We start from the raw sequence: 14,480 nt of genomic DNA, 5'->3' as shown, positions 1-14,480 counted from the left end.
GGAGGCAAGCTGGATGGCAATTTTTGGGAACCCTTGGTTGAATTATCTAATGGATTTTGCAGGCAGCATTCGTATTGTAAATTGCATCTCAACATGAAGTCCATGTTTCTTTTTTTTCTTTTTCTTTTTGTGGAAATCCATGTTTCTTTCTTAAATATATTTTGAAATTCTTTTATTACAAAAATATGTTTTCAACTTTCTCTTTGCTGAAATTTATTGTCTTAGATCAGACGTGAGTTAAGCCTGATCAAACCCCCTTGCATACGTTTAACACATTAAAATAGTAAGGATATAACTTTGCAAAAACAAAACAAAAACCCTATAGTCCTATCGAAAAGGCTATAATGAGGCTTAAAGTGAGGAGGTTATTTGAGGAGGTCAAATCTCACCATCAACAAATGTAAAGAAATTATGGGACTTAAATATTTTAAACGGTGATCTGGTCTCCTCAAATAACCTCCTTACTCTAACTCCTTATATCACATTGTAGGCTGGCCCTTACATTGAAAAGGGCTGCTATTGGCAAAGTTAATTCTATCTCGAAATTTGATTCTGTCAAACTCCCACATTGGCCCAAAATATTTATTACCCCCAAAAAAAAAAAAAAAAAAAGGCCGAAAAGAGACCAACACTCCAACCTTTTGAATTACGTGTCCCAGCGAATCAGAGAGAAACACGTGTCGAGTCTGACCTAAAAGCCTCACAGGCCCAACGGCCCAAAGCGTGAAATCTACACTTGGATTCCAGATTCCGACTCTTCTCCGAAGAGAACGAAGATCGAAAACCCCCCTTTCTCCCAAATTTCTCTCCGAGTCGGAGTCCGAGTCCACTCTGAGTCACTCACAACATGGCTAGGTTGCGTCTGCTTGTTGCTGCTGTAATCCTAGGGTTTCTGTCGTCTACATCGGAATCTCTGCGGTTCGAGCTGCAATCGGGCCATACCAAATGCATCGTGGAAGACATAAAAGCCAATGCCATGACGGTCGGCAAGTACAGCGTCGTCAACCCTAACGAAGGCCACCCCATTCCCGATTCTCACAAGCTCACCGTCAGGGTACGCTTCAATTAATTTCTTCAAATTTGGCTACTTATTTATTTATTAAGAAAACAAACAAAGATTGAATTTTCGATGTGAAGGTGACGTCGCACTATGGGAATAACTATCATTACTCGGAGCTGGTGGAATCGGGGCAGTTCGCATTTGTGGCGGCGGAGGCGGGAGATTACATGGCCTGCTTCTGGGCGCCTGATCACAAGCCCCAAATTACGTTGACCATTGAATTCGATTGGAAGACCGGCGTCGCCGCTAAAGACTGGTCCAATGTCGCCAAGAAAGGCTCTGTCGATGTAAGCCTTTTCCTTTTCTTCACATTTACTTGCTTATTCATATACGTTTTTTTTTAACATAATCCGCGATTGAGTCATATTGTTTTTACAACGATTGAATTTAGTTTATGATCATAATGAAGTTGGTTTCCTTGGATGTTTGGTAACATGGGAATTGTGAATCAACTCTGATTGATCTATGTATTATTGTCTGATTGCTTTTCTTAGTTTCTGTATGTGTTGCTTGAGCAATATATGTTTTATTGTGAATCAATCTAAACCATTGTTAAGATGGATTTTGTTTGAAATTTGTGGTTTCACACAAGGAAGAAAGCATGTATTTTTGTAATAATGTAGTAAATTTTCTTCCCCAAATGATTTTGTTTGCAATTGTGAGAGTTGAGATGTAGAGACCATCTTATGCCTTTTTTTTCTTCTTAAAATGCCAGGTTATGGAATTAGAGCTTAAAAAGTTGTTTGATACTGTTACTTCCATTCATGAGGAAATGTTCTATCTCCGTCAAAGGTAAGCAATCGTTCTCTTTCCTCTGAACATTTCGTGGAACACAGATATTCGTCAGTTTGTCATTTTTTTGGGGCTTAATGTTTGTTTCAGGGAAGAAGAAATGCAGGAGCTTAACAGAACAACGAACTCCAGAATGGCCTGGTTTAGTTTGCTCTCGCTTCTCGTTTGCTCATCGGTTGCAGCTTTGCAATGGTGGCACTTGAAGACCTTTTTTGAGAAAAAGAAGCTCATCTAATTTTATTCCAGAGAGGGGCATTGCCAGAAAAGAAAAGAAAAAGAGTATTCCAGTTCCAGAGAGGAGTTTCATAATTCCATCTTTTAATGCTTTTTGTAAAATATTTTACAGAACATTGTACGTTGGAATATAATAATTATCAGATCAGATTGTTAGATGAAGTAGGACAACCAAATCTTGACTACAGCACGAGTTGTTTTGAAGTTGATAATAGCCATCTTGTATTCCAGTAACATGCAATGACTGATTACAAGTTTTAAGTTAATTCTCGTATCATTTTCACTCACAGAAGGTTTCTGTTTTTGTATCAGCTCTGCCACGCTTGAAAATTATCTTCGTGTTACGGAATACATACCAATTTCTCTTCTTCTCTTATCTTCAAAGTATCCAAACTTATAACATGGGCAACCTTTAGGTTTCAGTCTAAGGGATCTGGATTACAGTTTGCTAGTTTTGTTACTCATTATTTGTTTATCTTGCTCTAGCTTTGGGCATGTATTTTGTGTTACCTTGGGCTTTCTACCCATAATAATTTCGTAATTGATTTGTTTTGGTGAGATCACTGGATAATGACTCTGAAAACCACCAAAATAAGTGACGAGCTTCTCGTCTATTAGTTGGAAAAACTGATATCGTATCATTCCAAAGCGGAGAACTTTTATTCAATTATTAAAGCAAGACAAGACAAGAGAAGATTAGATATAATCTTGTCTAACATTATATCTGTTCTCAACATCACTTAAAATGGCTACAACAAATTACAATTGAAAGATACGAAAAGGAGATTATCCAGTCAAAACATGAAAATCTCTATATATATGTTAATCCGACGAGATTTTCTGGATAAGTTTGTTCAGACAAAGGCACACTGTTATGCAGAAACAGAGGAAAATACCTCCTCCGTTCACAATAAGAATCTGAAGCAGAATACTGTAGAACAATAGTCACAATCGCACGCTTTCTCACTTTAGGCCTATTCACAATCCCATCTGCACATTTTGGGACTACAAGTGACTGGCAGAGGATCCCTTATGTACCTGACAGCGCCATCACTTTCAAGTTTACGTATTAAATATGTTCCAGTGATGATCTGCCTGTAAAGTTTTTTCCTTTATCTTCTCAAGCCTTTTGAGAATTTCCAAGAAAGATGGTCTTTGGTTCATGTCAGCAGCCCAACACTGCTCTATTAACCTGTAAAACATTCAATGGAAAGAAATAAACGACTCACAATTCAAGTTTCAGTACTTGTATTAAAGCATGAAGGGTAATCAATTTAAATTAGCAACGCAAATGCCACTCTTTCTCAATGATGAAAGGTAATTGTATGTGGAATAGCACGAAAGAAGGGAACATTTTGGTTGATTTGAAATTACAGTATTAACTTACTCTTTCAGTTCAGGGGTGTGCCCTTTTCCGTGAAACAATGGCCTGTGTCCTTCCGCCACATATTTGGCTGCTTCATAAGGCTCGTAGTTTGATAGCGGTGGGTCCCCTTCAAGCATCTGCACCAGTTGAGAGTGTCATAGATCAGGACTGGAATAAATCATTTTACATCTTACTGTTTTAAGGGTGAATCTGAATTTCATATCTTGCACAAAGCAACATTACCTCATATAATATCATTGCAAAAGAGAACACATCAACCTTCTTATCATATCTCCGGTGCTTAAAAACTTCAGGAGCCATATAGCGGTCTTTCATTGGTTCCAATGCAAAACACACAAATATTTTTTACTTTCATGATTTATTTTACTCAACAGCAACTTTAATTCAATCGTAAATTTCCAAAGACACTCACAACTTCCAGTTTCGCCAGTCATCTTGTACACATCATGAGAATTCTGAACCTTGATGAGCTTGCTTAGTCCAAAATCTCCAACTTTTAAATGGTCTGCACTGGAATTGACTAAGAGAACATTCCTGCGATAAAGAAACAAAATTTAGAAGTAACAATATGAAATACTGCAAGCAAGCCACGTGTTTACAGGGATGGAAACAAGACTGGAGAAATAGAAAAGGAAATCGTTAATTTGCACAAATCCAGAATTTCTTTCATCCTATGAAGATAATTCCTCTAGGCCATTCTGTTTGAACAGTTATTAATTAAAAACAACATATGCATTCCAAATTCTACACATATGAACTCACCTTGGTTTCAGGTCTCGGTGAATTATGACATTTGGCTCGTTGTGAAGATAAGCCATGCCTCTGGCCACATTGAGATTTAGGAACTCAGATTAGCAAAATTATCAAAAGTACTAAATTTCATATTAGTTAAAAGTTTTGGCCAATCATAAATTAAAAACACATTTTCACTTCTCTCATTCTTGTTTTTCCCATATTAACAAAAAGAGCATATTATGAGAAAACTAGAGGCAAAAACCAGCCCATACTTCTAACAAGAACTTCCTGCAAAAATTAAGATAATTACCTTAACTAGGAATGGTTGTTATTTATTTATTCTGAAGCAAGCTATAAGAGCTCTCTGTTTTAGAATGAAACATGAAGACTTATGCAAGTGTGTTCTTGATTTAATTATCTCATGAAGACACAATTTTCCACCAAAAGATCGCATATTCAGTCTTTATGGTCACAACCAACAATTATGAACAGTGTATTTAAAATATTTGAAATCTCCCAAAGTCCATAACTACAACATTTTTCATTTCCAAGAAGCACAGACATGTTAGAGGGAAAAATTGGGAGAAGCAAGTAAGTTTGATGCATGTGCTAGTATGACTCCATCTCTGCACTTTCCAAACAGCAAAAGATGTAATGATTACTATACTGAAGAACTAAATTTCCCGTGCAACTAGAACTCCAACCGGATGACAATATCAGCCATCTATCTCTCATGAAAAAAATTATTTCATAGTATCTGCAAAAGTTTTCTTTAAACTAAGGCAATAAGTTGATTGAAGTTCCATTGAAGTACCGGGCAATGTCTAAGGCAAAGTTGATAGCTGTTGAAGGACTAAGTGCACCCTTTTCCTTGAGGTATTGATGAAGATCACCCTACAACAGCAGACAATACATTATTTAAGAAGCAGTTTCTTAGCAAGACAGATTAAAGACCACCACAAAGAACTTTGACAGAGAGAATAAAAAACTCGGAACACAAATTGAAGATGCACAAGTATACCCCTCTTAAATATTCCGTTATTAGCATAAGGGGCTTCTTCTCAGTAACAGCTCCAAGAAATTGGACTATATTAGGGTGACGAAGCTTCACTAGCAAATTAACTTCATGACGGAAGTCCTGACTGTATCAGGAAAGCAAAGAACAAGTCAGAAATTCACAACTTTTTAATATGATGGAAAAGTGGAGGTAAAGAAAGATATGCTGATTGTAATTTCAACATTACATGTTTCATGGAGGAGGTCACCTCCCAAAAAATTTGATATACGAAAAGTATCTTTTGATTGATAAAATTGTCATTTCTATGAAAGAATGATGCATAAATTGTTTAAAGAGCCTTAAAAAATTAAATTATGAGTTTGATTGTTCATTTGTCAATCCAACACAGTTCATAAAATAAATTGAAAGTAACATAACGAAGGAGTATTAACTCAAAAGAAAACTTCCACAGCAACTAAGTGGTAACTACTTTTTTTACATAAAAATGAAGTTGAACTTACATCACCAATCTATCACCCGAAAGGGATGGAAGAATGCGTTTGACAGCTACTGGTGTTCCACGCCAATGTGCTTTTAAAATCTCACCAAAAGAACCCTACAAGCACCACTGATCAAGTTGAGGTTGTATCTTGGCATATGGCAGAATGCAGATAGATTATGGAAACACAGGAGCTAGTACGGTAATAAAACTATGAGCTGACCGCAACAACTTCAACTTGGAAAAGAAAGGAAAAATCCAAGAAATCATTGGCACAAAAGAGCAAGAAACTACATCGGAGGAAATGGGGTCTGACTTTTAGGGAGCTCAAAGGAACCTACTATATTTAGCATGTGAAACAGAGAATAACAAAAGATATAGTGAATTTATCATAACAACAGAACATTTTAAAATAAAACCACACATGTGAGAAACCAAGTATGAAGATTTATATAGCACTGCGTTACAAAACGAATCAAATATTTAAACCGTACGATATCTTTGAATAACGTATACAACTCGTCAATTGAAAAGAAATTCAGACCTTTCCGATGGTAACTGAGCTGGAGAAGTCGAGCTCAGACGGTTCAATTTCCCAATCACACTTGTTGGGCAGAGGGGGTGGTACCGGTTTCGGTTCGAAATGGCTTCCATTTTGGCCCTGCACACTCAAACAGAGAATTAGAGCACACAAAACCAAATAAAACCGAAAAACTCCACTCTATGAACAACAGACTTACATAAGACAAGCCACCATACGATTTTAGAAGCTCAATCATTGTATGCTTCTTAGCTCCTTCTGCATCAGCTAGAGGCTGCCATCAACATTAACAAAATTAAAACCTGATAATACTTAAAAAATTACAATTACACATAATTAAGCATTGCAATTAATTAATTAATTAATTAAGAATAATAGAAGGTTGAAGATCAATACGGTGTTTTTCCAGCGATCTTGGGCGTTGACATCGGCGCCATACTCAATAAGGCATTTGGCGACGTCGATCCAGCCGTGGAGGGAAGCCACGTGGAGCGGAGTGCGGTTGTCGTAGTCGCGGGCGTGGACGAGAGAGCGATCCTCCTCGAGGAGCTTGCGGACGGCGGCGACGTCGTTGTGGTGGGCGTGCCAGAGTATGAGAGAGGTACGGCTGACGCGGGCCTTCTCCTTCTGCTTGTCCTTGTCGGCGGGCGGCGTCGAAGCGCAGGGGCCTCCAGAGGAATCGGACGCGCTGGAGCTCATGAGTGAAGTCGGGGTGGATCGGAAATCGGAATGTGAATGGATTCAAGTGAAGTGTGCCCAGCCAAATGCTCTTATTTTATTTTATTTTTAACTATTTGTTTTTTGGCTTCTTGTCTTCTTGTTTTGGTGCTGAAGAGAAGGTGGGACGACTTTCGCAGTCGGTTGGTTTCGTTGGTTATGTTTACCTACCGATAACGCAAGGCTTATCACATTTATATATCGCGCGCGTTGTGTTGTGTGTAACTTGCTTTTAATATAGACAGGGCCTAACAATACAATAAGATCTACCTTTAATAGAGAAGTAGTGGATAAATGTGACCTAGCAGTTTCTTTACTTATTTGATAACAAAGGGACAAGTTTGTGGGAAAATATTAAAACTGGCTGCTCTTACTTTTTCAACGGAATCTCATTCTTTTCTCACTTGTTTTATCTTTTGGCTTTTTGTTAGTGTGGCCCATGAGAATCATGTGTTATTGCCATTTTCCTATTTGGACCTTTTTTTCCTTTCCTTTTATAATTTTTTCATGTAAGAGAAGTAGTCTACTGTCTCAACCAACTAGCCTAGACGTGGCGCGAACTAACTGAGGCCAGAATCAGGGAATTACACAAAGATGGTGATTAATTCAGGAAAGGGCTAAGTCTTTCTCAACAGGCGCTGGGATATGGGAAACTATGTGCTACAGTCGCAGCATAGCGCGTTTGAGATGCCCTGGAAGCTTTCCAAGTTAAGCCAGGGTAGTTTAACAAAGGAGGCTACCATCTAACACACGTCTGCTTCTCTTTTAAATTTTTGTTTCATGTTCATTGATTGTGTTTGGGTCGGTGAATTAATACGGCCGCCAAATATGAAATATGGGTGGGAGCTGGGGAGACTGTTTGGATCTGGAAATTTCTTATACAAATCCACCTCGGCACGGTACTTTGCTCAATTGAGTTGAAAAGATGAAAACTGAAGAACCCCAGAAATTAGAATCAATATAAAAATTACAGTTTACAGAGCCGGGGCATGTATTAGAGTTGTATAGGAGAGTGGTTTGTTATAAATATACAATTCCAAGCAGGAACTTTCATATCAAGTAATCTTTATGGGTCTTGTTGGTCTTCAAGGGAGCGCTTCCGAGCCCTGAGGTTGAGCTCCAGGCTTTGAGGCAGAGGTGGGCTTCTCCCGCGACGGAAAAGAACTGCAAGAGCTCTCATTTTCTGGCACAGATCGAATACCTACATTTTAAAGACAACCAAACCCATTGTTACACTTTTGCAAAGCAAAACCATCATCCACTGCCAAATTTAAAGATGGCTCTCTGTTTCTTACTGATGAGGCCTCTATTTCTGCAACACCTTCACAACCTTGGCCGCCTCCTTGCAACAAGTCACAATACCTTACAGCTTCATTCTCATCCTCAAAAACCTGCAAATGCCATTGGAATGTGTGAATCATATGCAACCTTAGGTGAAGCCCGAGCTCAGAAGTCCTAGGAAATGAAACTTTCTATGCAATCAACAATTCATGGATTGAAGTCAATAGAAAAAGAAACAAAAATGCTTACAAGCACTCCATCCCTAATATCCTCCACAAGCATCTGGAACTTTGTACCGTTTCTTGGCTGTTTCGTTTGGTTCCACTTTGATCCTTTGGAAAACAATTTCCCAAGCTCCGTTTCAACTTCACTGTCACATATAACCCACCAATATGTCACCAAACCTAGGGACTAATTCAGTCCACAAATAACAACAATTATGACCAATGAAGAGAAAAGAAGCACACACAGAGAAGAGCAGAGGAGGGAGACCTGCGATTTCTTCGGGTTTTCATGGTGCACAACAGGTTTTCCCTTTGCGTTAGTACATACACAGGCTTGGAAGTTTCTCTCCAAGGGTTGGCCTCCAGCACTGAACAAGAATAGAGAAAGGGCAAAGCAATGATCAAATAGATCAGAGAGTCCAACACTCAACTCAACTCTTCACTGGAAATGATAACCACAAGTCTCAAACTCGATCAAAACCTGTACCCATAACTCTGTTTTTGCAACTCTTCATTTGCATATATATAATTTTGGAAATGATAATTGGGAACACAAACAAACAGAGCATAGGTCATGTTTGAATCCAGTTAAGTTTCTATAACACTTTTATATCATATAACATTCATCCAACAAAATTGAATCATGAATTTCAGAGGACATGAATAAGGGCAAAAACCAGGAACAAACAAATAAATAAAAATAACTATGTCAATTAATTTATTGATCACTCGTCAAAAACAGAGAGCAGGGAGAGTGCATCTGTGCAAGGAGGATAGCTCAAAATCTCAAACTCAACCAAAGCTCTCAAAGGAAATTGAAAATTCCGTACCATCGTAGCTGCTGGAATCGAAGGTCTGCTGGAGGTGGCGCCGCATGTCGTAAGCACGAGAAGACACGCGTTTCACGAACTCATCGGAAGTGGAGGGAATATTACCATCCAGATGAAGCGCTCTCTCCACCTGCTCACTTCCGTCGTCATCGGCGTCGGCGTCATCGTCCTCTGGGGCAGCCCCACCGCCACCGCTCGACCGGCAAGAAACTCTCTCACGAGCCTCCTTCTAGAATAAGACGAAGTCTCGGGAGAGCACGGCACTCCAAAGACGGAGGAGGAGATGTGGAGATTCCGATTGTGTAAGCTGCCGAGTGAACAAGAAGAGAGAGGGAGCCGGCGGCGCCGTGGACGGAGAGGGTTGGTGACTGCGGAGGGCGAGACTTTTACCGATGAGAGAGAATCCATGGCGGGCTTGACCTTGGGGGTAAAATTAATAAAATTTGAAAATAAATAGGGTGCAAATTGCAATTACGTTTGGGTCTCTCCAATCTGTGTGTTGCTTGGGTGGGTGGGTGGTGGTTGGAATCGCTGAATGAGTTTGCGGATATTTCTTTTCCCCAGTCATGGAGCTCTGTCTGTGGTGGTGGGGCCGGGAGAATTGGGCCTGTGAAACGGACGGGTCTTTTAACTCCGACCCATCATTTTTTATGCCTTTCTATTATTATTTTTAAGGGAATTATTTTTATTACTAATTTTTTTAAATATAAATGATAGTCTAAATTACAAGAGGATGAGTTTCTATTCATTTAAAATTTAATCTCAATTGACACTCCAAAAAATGCATGTTGCATTCAAGTGCAATTTACATGTTTCATGAAGAATCACTCTCAAACATTTTAAATGCACTTAAATTTTTAATACAAATTTCAACGTATTTATAATAAATACGATTTTAACATAATCGAGTATAATATGATGAGTAAAAATGCATGTTTAACTTAGCTATGCTTGTGGATTGGCTAGGGCTACAAGTGTTTTTAGATAATAAAAAACAACTCTAGCAACATTTGGGAGAAAACCTAAAACTCTTTGAGTTATGAAAGAATTTGTTTAGATTTAGTACTCTTCAATGAACATTTTCAAGTACTTTTCATAAATCATTTGGATCTTTGGTAAAGGTACCAATATACTTATAACAAAAATGCATGAAATGTTTGTTTTAAAGTGCTTTGAATTCCTCCACATAACAATTGTTTATGCATTGGGTAAAATGACAATCAACCATAAATCTAGTATATAATTTATAATTTGAATCAACTCGTAGCACTATGCTTGCTATCATAGCGTGTCTATTCTCTAAATTCACATTTATTTTTAGTCCATCATGCACACACGTAAATCGCAATTATTTATTTAAGAATCTGACTAAATCTGAGATTAATCGCTAAATAAACATGAATTCTAAATCGATCTCATAAACTAAATGTAATTGAAACGAGACCAGGAGTTTTGGGTGCGTGAGTAGAGAAGTGCATGATCGTCATGCAAGTGCCACTCACAAAACTGCTTGGTCTTGACACAATCATACTCTGGACGAAGCACTGGGAAGTCAATAGTACTCCACCTGCCGTCTTGGGTGGATGCAGAACAATTGTACGATGGAGCATCTTCCAACCACCCCCCGCAGATACCAAACTCAACCAATTTGAAAAGCGTCATGCGTTTTCTTCTGAAGTCCTTGGACGGGTGGCTAAGTGTCCAAGGGTTCGATGACGCTGAATGACAATAAAACTCTATATCATCCAGTGAGTGCTGCTGCATAAAGGCTTCCCCGAAGTGGTTTTCTATGACGAATTTGTATTCAGTGGCTCCAAGGCATCTCCATGAGGCTCCTACAGAGACTGGGAATATCAAGACTACCATTGCCGATGAGAAAATCATCAAACATACCAAACCCTTAATATTATTACTATTCTCCATCTTTCTCATCGTCCGGATATTCTTGGAATATTACGAAAATTATGGTACGGGAATCGAGTCACGATGGATCGGTCGATCTTGAGGATGGATGGATGGATGGATGCATTGCGGTTGGTGATGCATGCTTCGTTTATTAATATGCAAGTCATGCACGCTATGCTCATTAACTAATTTGCTTAGTGTAACATATTAATTAAAACATTCACTAGTTACTAATCCATTGTTACGAACAACTTTGATTTAAACAGTCATTCAATACTGCCGTTTATTTCATAAACTATACGGTTTTTAAAATAAAGTAGCCGTTATTGACACCCCAAAAAAGTCATTTTGTTTTGAAAATTGAATGAATTAGCAAGTTAGCAGGATAATGATTTTTCTTCAAATTGTTAAAAGATATCTGCCGCACAAGATTAGTTGAGTTGAGGCCTCCCTCCCGCTGCCATTGAGTGTTTAAGACTTGAACATTCCACTAAAAATTTACAAAACGAGGACAAGCATAGATAAAATAGGGGAAATATGATTCATGACTCTCTGGACAATAGAGCATATGTATAGATACAACAATCACTAGAGAGAATCTCTTATACCATAGATGGTATTCGTATCAGATATCCATTAATGATGAGAAAACTTAAAATATAGAATAAACAGGATTGCAACGATAAGAGCTCCAATGACTGAGCCGATGATCCATTTATGCTTGGTCATCCTCCGTGACATGGCAGTTAAAACTCTTTTACTCTTGTCAATGGCGTCATCTACCCCATGAAGCTGCAAATGACAAAAGGAAAAACACAAAACCCTTAGATTAACAAATTCACTAATGCTGATGCCTTGTTCAGATCATATGTCAGAACTTCTTTCTTTTTCTTTCAAAGGAGGCCTACGGCCTGGCAGGATATTAGGTCGAGACCCCAACTTTATATCTTGGGTTTTTGGTGCACTGCCACTGGAGTTATGAGCCCCACTTTATTTGTAAGGTTTTTGGTTCCTCAACAAGAAAGTGTAGGAATGACTCCAGCATTGGAATATGTGAATGGCATGTAAGGGAAACTCACTGAATTCAACTTCAGGGAAGCGAAAAGAAGTCTATGCGACCATGGATCTTTTTTTCTTTCTTTTTTTAAACGAAGAAAAGTTTAGGGGGAGGGCAAGCTACCCCATGAACCTTAAGTTAAGTAGAGACATGATTAAAAAGTTAAACTTACTTTTTGATGGGAATGCAGGAGAGTTTCCCGTTGTTGATGCAAATCTTGGAGAATGGAGACACCAAGCTCTTCAGTCTCCAGTATGGTTCTCCTACTCTCCGTGATTCTATCACTTGATTGATTTAATCTCTCAACAGACATTGTCATTCTCTCTCTTTGATCAGAAGAAACCTGTTTTGTTGTCCACATAAATCACCAAGAAAAGTTATTCTATTCTCCCGAAGGAAAAGAAAACTAAAGACAAACATTACATCTAACTTGTAAATAGTCCATTGAGGACAAATGACAATGGCCTTGTGGTTGCCTTTGTCATAAATCAAGAGGAAAATTACGGGGGAAATAAAAAGGGCACCCCGGATAGTTGGGAATTCAGATATTTGCATTACAGCACGTCATAAATGCATACAATTCCTCAAATCAAATTTCATACTTCGGCACAAATGTTAAGTTAAGCTAGAATTGAAGTTTAATGATCCATACAGAGTCCACACTTACCGCATGGACATCAGCCATTCCGGACTCCAACAGCTCTTCGCGAGCAGCCTGATTAGCATCAGGTGATGTAATTCTTTTGATTTCCCTTTTCAAGTTATTGAGATCGGATTTATATTCCCTTAGCTTAGCAAGAAGCACGGCCTTTACACTCGGCTGCAAGCTTCTGGCTTCAAGGTCCATTTTCCGAATCTGAAAAAACAAATCACACCACTCATTCGTATAAACAAGGAAAGTACAAGAGACCAGAAGCTCTCCAGCAAAGGAAAACGAAGTGAAAACTTTTGTTCTGCATATTACCAAAGCATCAGCATCGTCCAAGCCAACTTTAATCTCAGAAAACCTCTGCTTCTTCTGCTCTGCAAGTCACATTGACCCACAACAACAACAACCCATTTCATAAAAAAATCACAACCAAACCAAATCGTACAAATACATGGATGCATTAAAGATCCTGACTTTCTAACAACCACTTGAACAACAAACAAAAAAAGAAAACCCATAAAGCCCCCCAAAAGAATTCCCTATCAGCCATAATCTTCCAAGTCGATCACTGTTACTAATTGATGAAATCTCATAAATTAAGAACATTGGGGCATAATATCGCAAAAAACCCACAATCGGAGAGTTGGCAGTACGGATAGTTATTAAATTAGCAGAAAATGAAACAATAGAATAATACCATGGTCAGGAAGAAGGGCGGCGGAGTTAGATTTTCGTGAGAGATTTGCGGAGAGCTCGCAGTACTGACGCTCGTAGCCTTCGAACACCTCACTCATCTCGATTGATACGTGGCACACTATCCCCACTGGTTCAATTGAGAATTTTCGAATCGAGAAGACAACGATCAGAAGAGTCTGAGAGGGGATTTTGGGTTGTTTTGTTGGTTCTCCAACCTCAAATTTTCAGATTTTGTTGGTCTTCTTGTAGCTCACAGTTGACGGAAATCGAGATTCGACTTCGAGAGCTCGTCCGTAATTTCGGTACTTCGGAGGCTCAATTAAAAAAAGGAAAATGAACAGTCGTCGAAAAAACGTCCCGATAGATTTTATAGTTACCATGTCATATATTTTTGTATTTTCCTTGTACGACACTGCGTTTCGATCATCTTGTTTCTTTTCCCCTTCTCATAGAACTGAACTGACCCTCAATAAATTGTAATTTTGTATGATTATTATCATAGAGATTTTCTATTTAAATTCCACATTTTTCTTAGTTCACCATAATACTTAAATCATTAAGTTATAAGTCATCCAACTTAATACTTAATCCTAATACATCTATACACACACACACACACACTCCATCACTTTTCATATTAAGTTTTAGAAAAATACAAATTCATCTACATCGTATTGCCAGAGACGTAGAATATTGACGAGCATGCCTCTTTAAAATCTGGGTGAGAGTTAATGAAAAGACTTGTTGATTGTTTGACTGTAATGATCTTATTCTCTTCCCTTTGTTAATTGATTGGTTGTTGATTGCTTTTATTTTTATTTTTTATACCTGATGTTTTGGTAAAGCTGTTCTCTTTATTTGGAAAGTATTAAAGTT

General features: G+C 38.4%; 4 protein-coding genes across 4 annotated transcripts; 1 reads left to right on the top strand and 3 right to left on the bottom strand.

Moving 5' to 3' along the window:
• Positions 1 to 726: 726 nt before the first annotated feature.
• LOC103321537 (transmembrane emp24 domain-containing protein p24delta9-like) lies at positions 727 to 2,352 on the top strand. Its single transcript, XM_008223351.3, has 4 exons — positions 727 to 1,054; positions 1,138 to 1,347; positions 1,776 to 1,852; positions 1,943 to 2,352. Exons 1-4 carry the CDS (start codon positions 848 to 850, stop codon positions 2,085 to 2,087), a joined length of 639 nt encoding a protein of 212 aa, XP_008221573.2. The 5' UTR covers positions 727 to 847; the 3' UTR covers positions 2,088 to 2,352.
• A 370-nt stretch (positions 2,353 to 2,722) lies between these two features.
• On the bottom strand, positions 2,723 to 7,172 carry VIK (VH1-interacting kinase). The gene is made up of 11 exons (XM_008223350.2): positions 6,642 to 7,172; positions 6,445 to 6,519; positions 6,249 to 6,365; positions 5,727 to 5,821; positions 5,230 to 5,350; positions 5,023 to 5,102; positions 4,236 to 4,295; positions 3,886 to 4,007; positions 3,696 to 3,781; positions 3,474 to 3,589; positions 2,723 to 3,278 (listed from the first exon to the last, which is right to left on the bottom strand). Exons 1-11 carry the CDS (start codon positions 6,942 to 6,944, stop codon positions 3,149 to 3,151), a joined length of 1,305 nt encoding a protein of 434 aa, XP_008221572.2. The 5' UTR covers positions 6,945 to 7,172; the 3' UTR covers positions 2,723 to 3,148.
• Positions 7,173 to 7,895: 723 nt separating this feature from the next.
• LOC103321535 (plant/protein) lies at positions 7,896 to 9,821 on the bottom strand. The gene is given in 6 exon segments (XM_008223349.3): positions 7,896 to 8,163; positions 8,258 to 8,353; positions 8,493 to 8,613; positions 8,736 to 8,835; positions 9,298 to 9,511; positions 9,514 to 9,821. Coding segments are annotated over 6 exon segments (858 nt in total). The 5' UTR covers positions 9,706 to 9,821; the 3' UTR covers positions 7,896 to 8,028.
• Positions 9,822 to 11,699: 1,878 nt separating this feature from the next.
• VTI1B (Vesicle transport v-SNARE family protein) lies at positions 11,700 to 13,944 on the bottom strand. Its single transcript, XM_008223348.2, has 5 exons — positions 13,606 to 13,944; positions 13,224 to 13,282; positions 12,927 to 13,115; positions 12,432 to 12,602; positions 11,700 to 11,994 (listed from the first exon to the last, which is right to left on the bottom strand). Exons 1-5 carry the CDS (start codon positions 13,700 to 13,702, stop codon positions 11,839 to 11,841), a joined length of 672 nt encoding a protein of 223 aa, XP_008221570.1. The 5' UTR covers positions 13,703 to 13,944; the 3' UTR covers positions 11,700 to 11,838.
• Between the last annotated feature and the right edge of the window lie 536 nt (positions 13,945 to 14,480).

The sequence above is a fragment of the Prunus mume genome, linkage group LG2 (assembly GCF_029339155.1).
Source record: "Prunus mume cultivar Tortuosa linkage group LG2, ASM2933915v1, whole genome shotgun sequence".
In the NCBI taxonomy this organism is placed as follows: domain Eukaryota; kingdom Viridiplantae; phylum Streptophyta; class Magnoliopsida; order Rosales; family Rosaceae; genus Prunus; species Prunus mume.
Note: the sequence above shows the minus strand (reverse complement) of the source record. Positions and strands in the feature narration are given on the sequence as shown.

Bases quoted from the DNA above. Each gene is read 5' to 3' on its own strand.
- LOC103321537 (XM_008223351.3), top strand. From the start codon at position 848: ATGGCTAGGTTGCGTCTGCTTGTTGCTGCTGTAATCCTAGGGTTTCTG. The intron at 1,055-1,137 runs GTACGCTTCAAT...TTCGATGTGAAG, and splicing joins CTCACAAGCTCACCGTCAGG to GTGACGTCGCACTATGGGAA. The intron at 1,853-1,942 runs GTAAGCAATCGT...TGTTTGTTTCAG, and splicing joins ATGTTCTATCTCCGTCAAAG to GGAAGAAGAAATGCAGGAGC.
- VIK (XM_008223350.2), bottom strand. From the start codon at position 6,944: ATGAGCTCCAGCGCGTCCGATTCCTCTGGAGGCCCCTGCGCTTCGACG. The intron at 6,366-6,444 runs GTAAGTCTGTTG...TTGAGTGTGCAG, and splicing joins CGTATGGTGGCTTGTCTTAT to GGCCAAAATGGAAGCCATTT. The intron at 5,103-5,229 runs GTATACTTGTGC...CTGCTGTTGTAG, and splicing joins TAACGGAATATTTAAGAGGG to GGTGATCTTCATCAATACCT.
- VTI1B (XM_008223348.2), bottom strand. From the start codon at position 13,702: ATGAGTGAGGTGTTCGAAGGCTACGAGCGTCAGTACTGCGAGCTCTCC. The intron at 13,116-13,223 runs GTAATATGCAGA...TTGTTTTTTCAG, and splicing joins TGGACGATGCTGATGCTTTG to ATTCGGAAAATGGACCTTGA. The intron at 11,995-12,431 runs GTAAGTTTAACT...TGTCATTTGCAG, and splicing joins TCCTGCATTCCCATCAAAAA to CTTCATGGGGTAGATGACGC.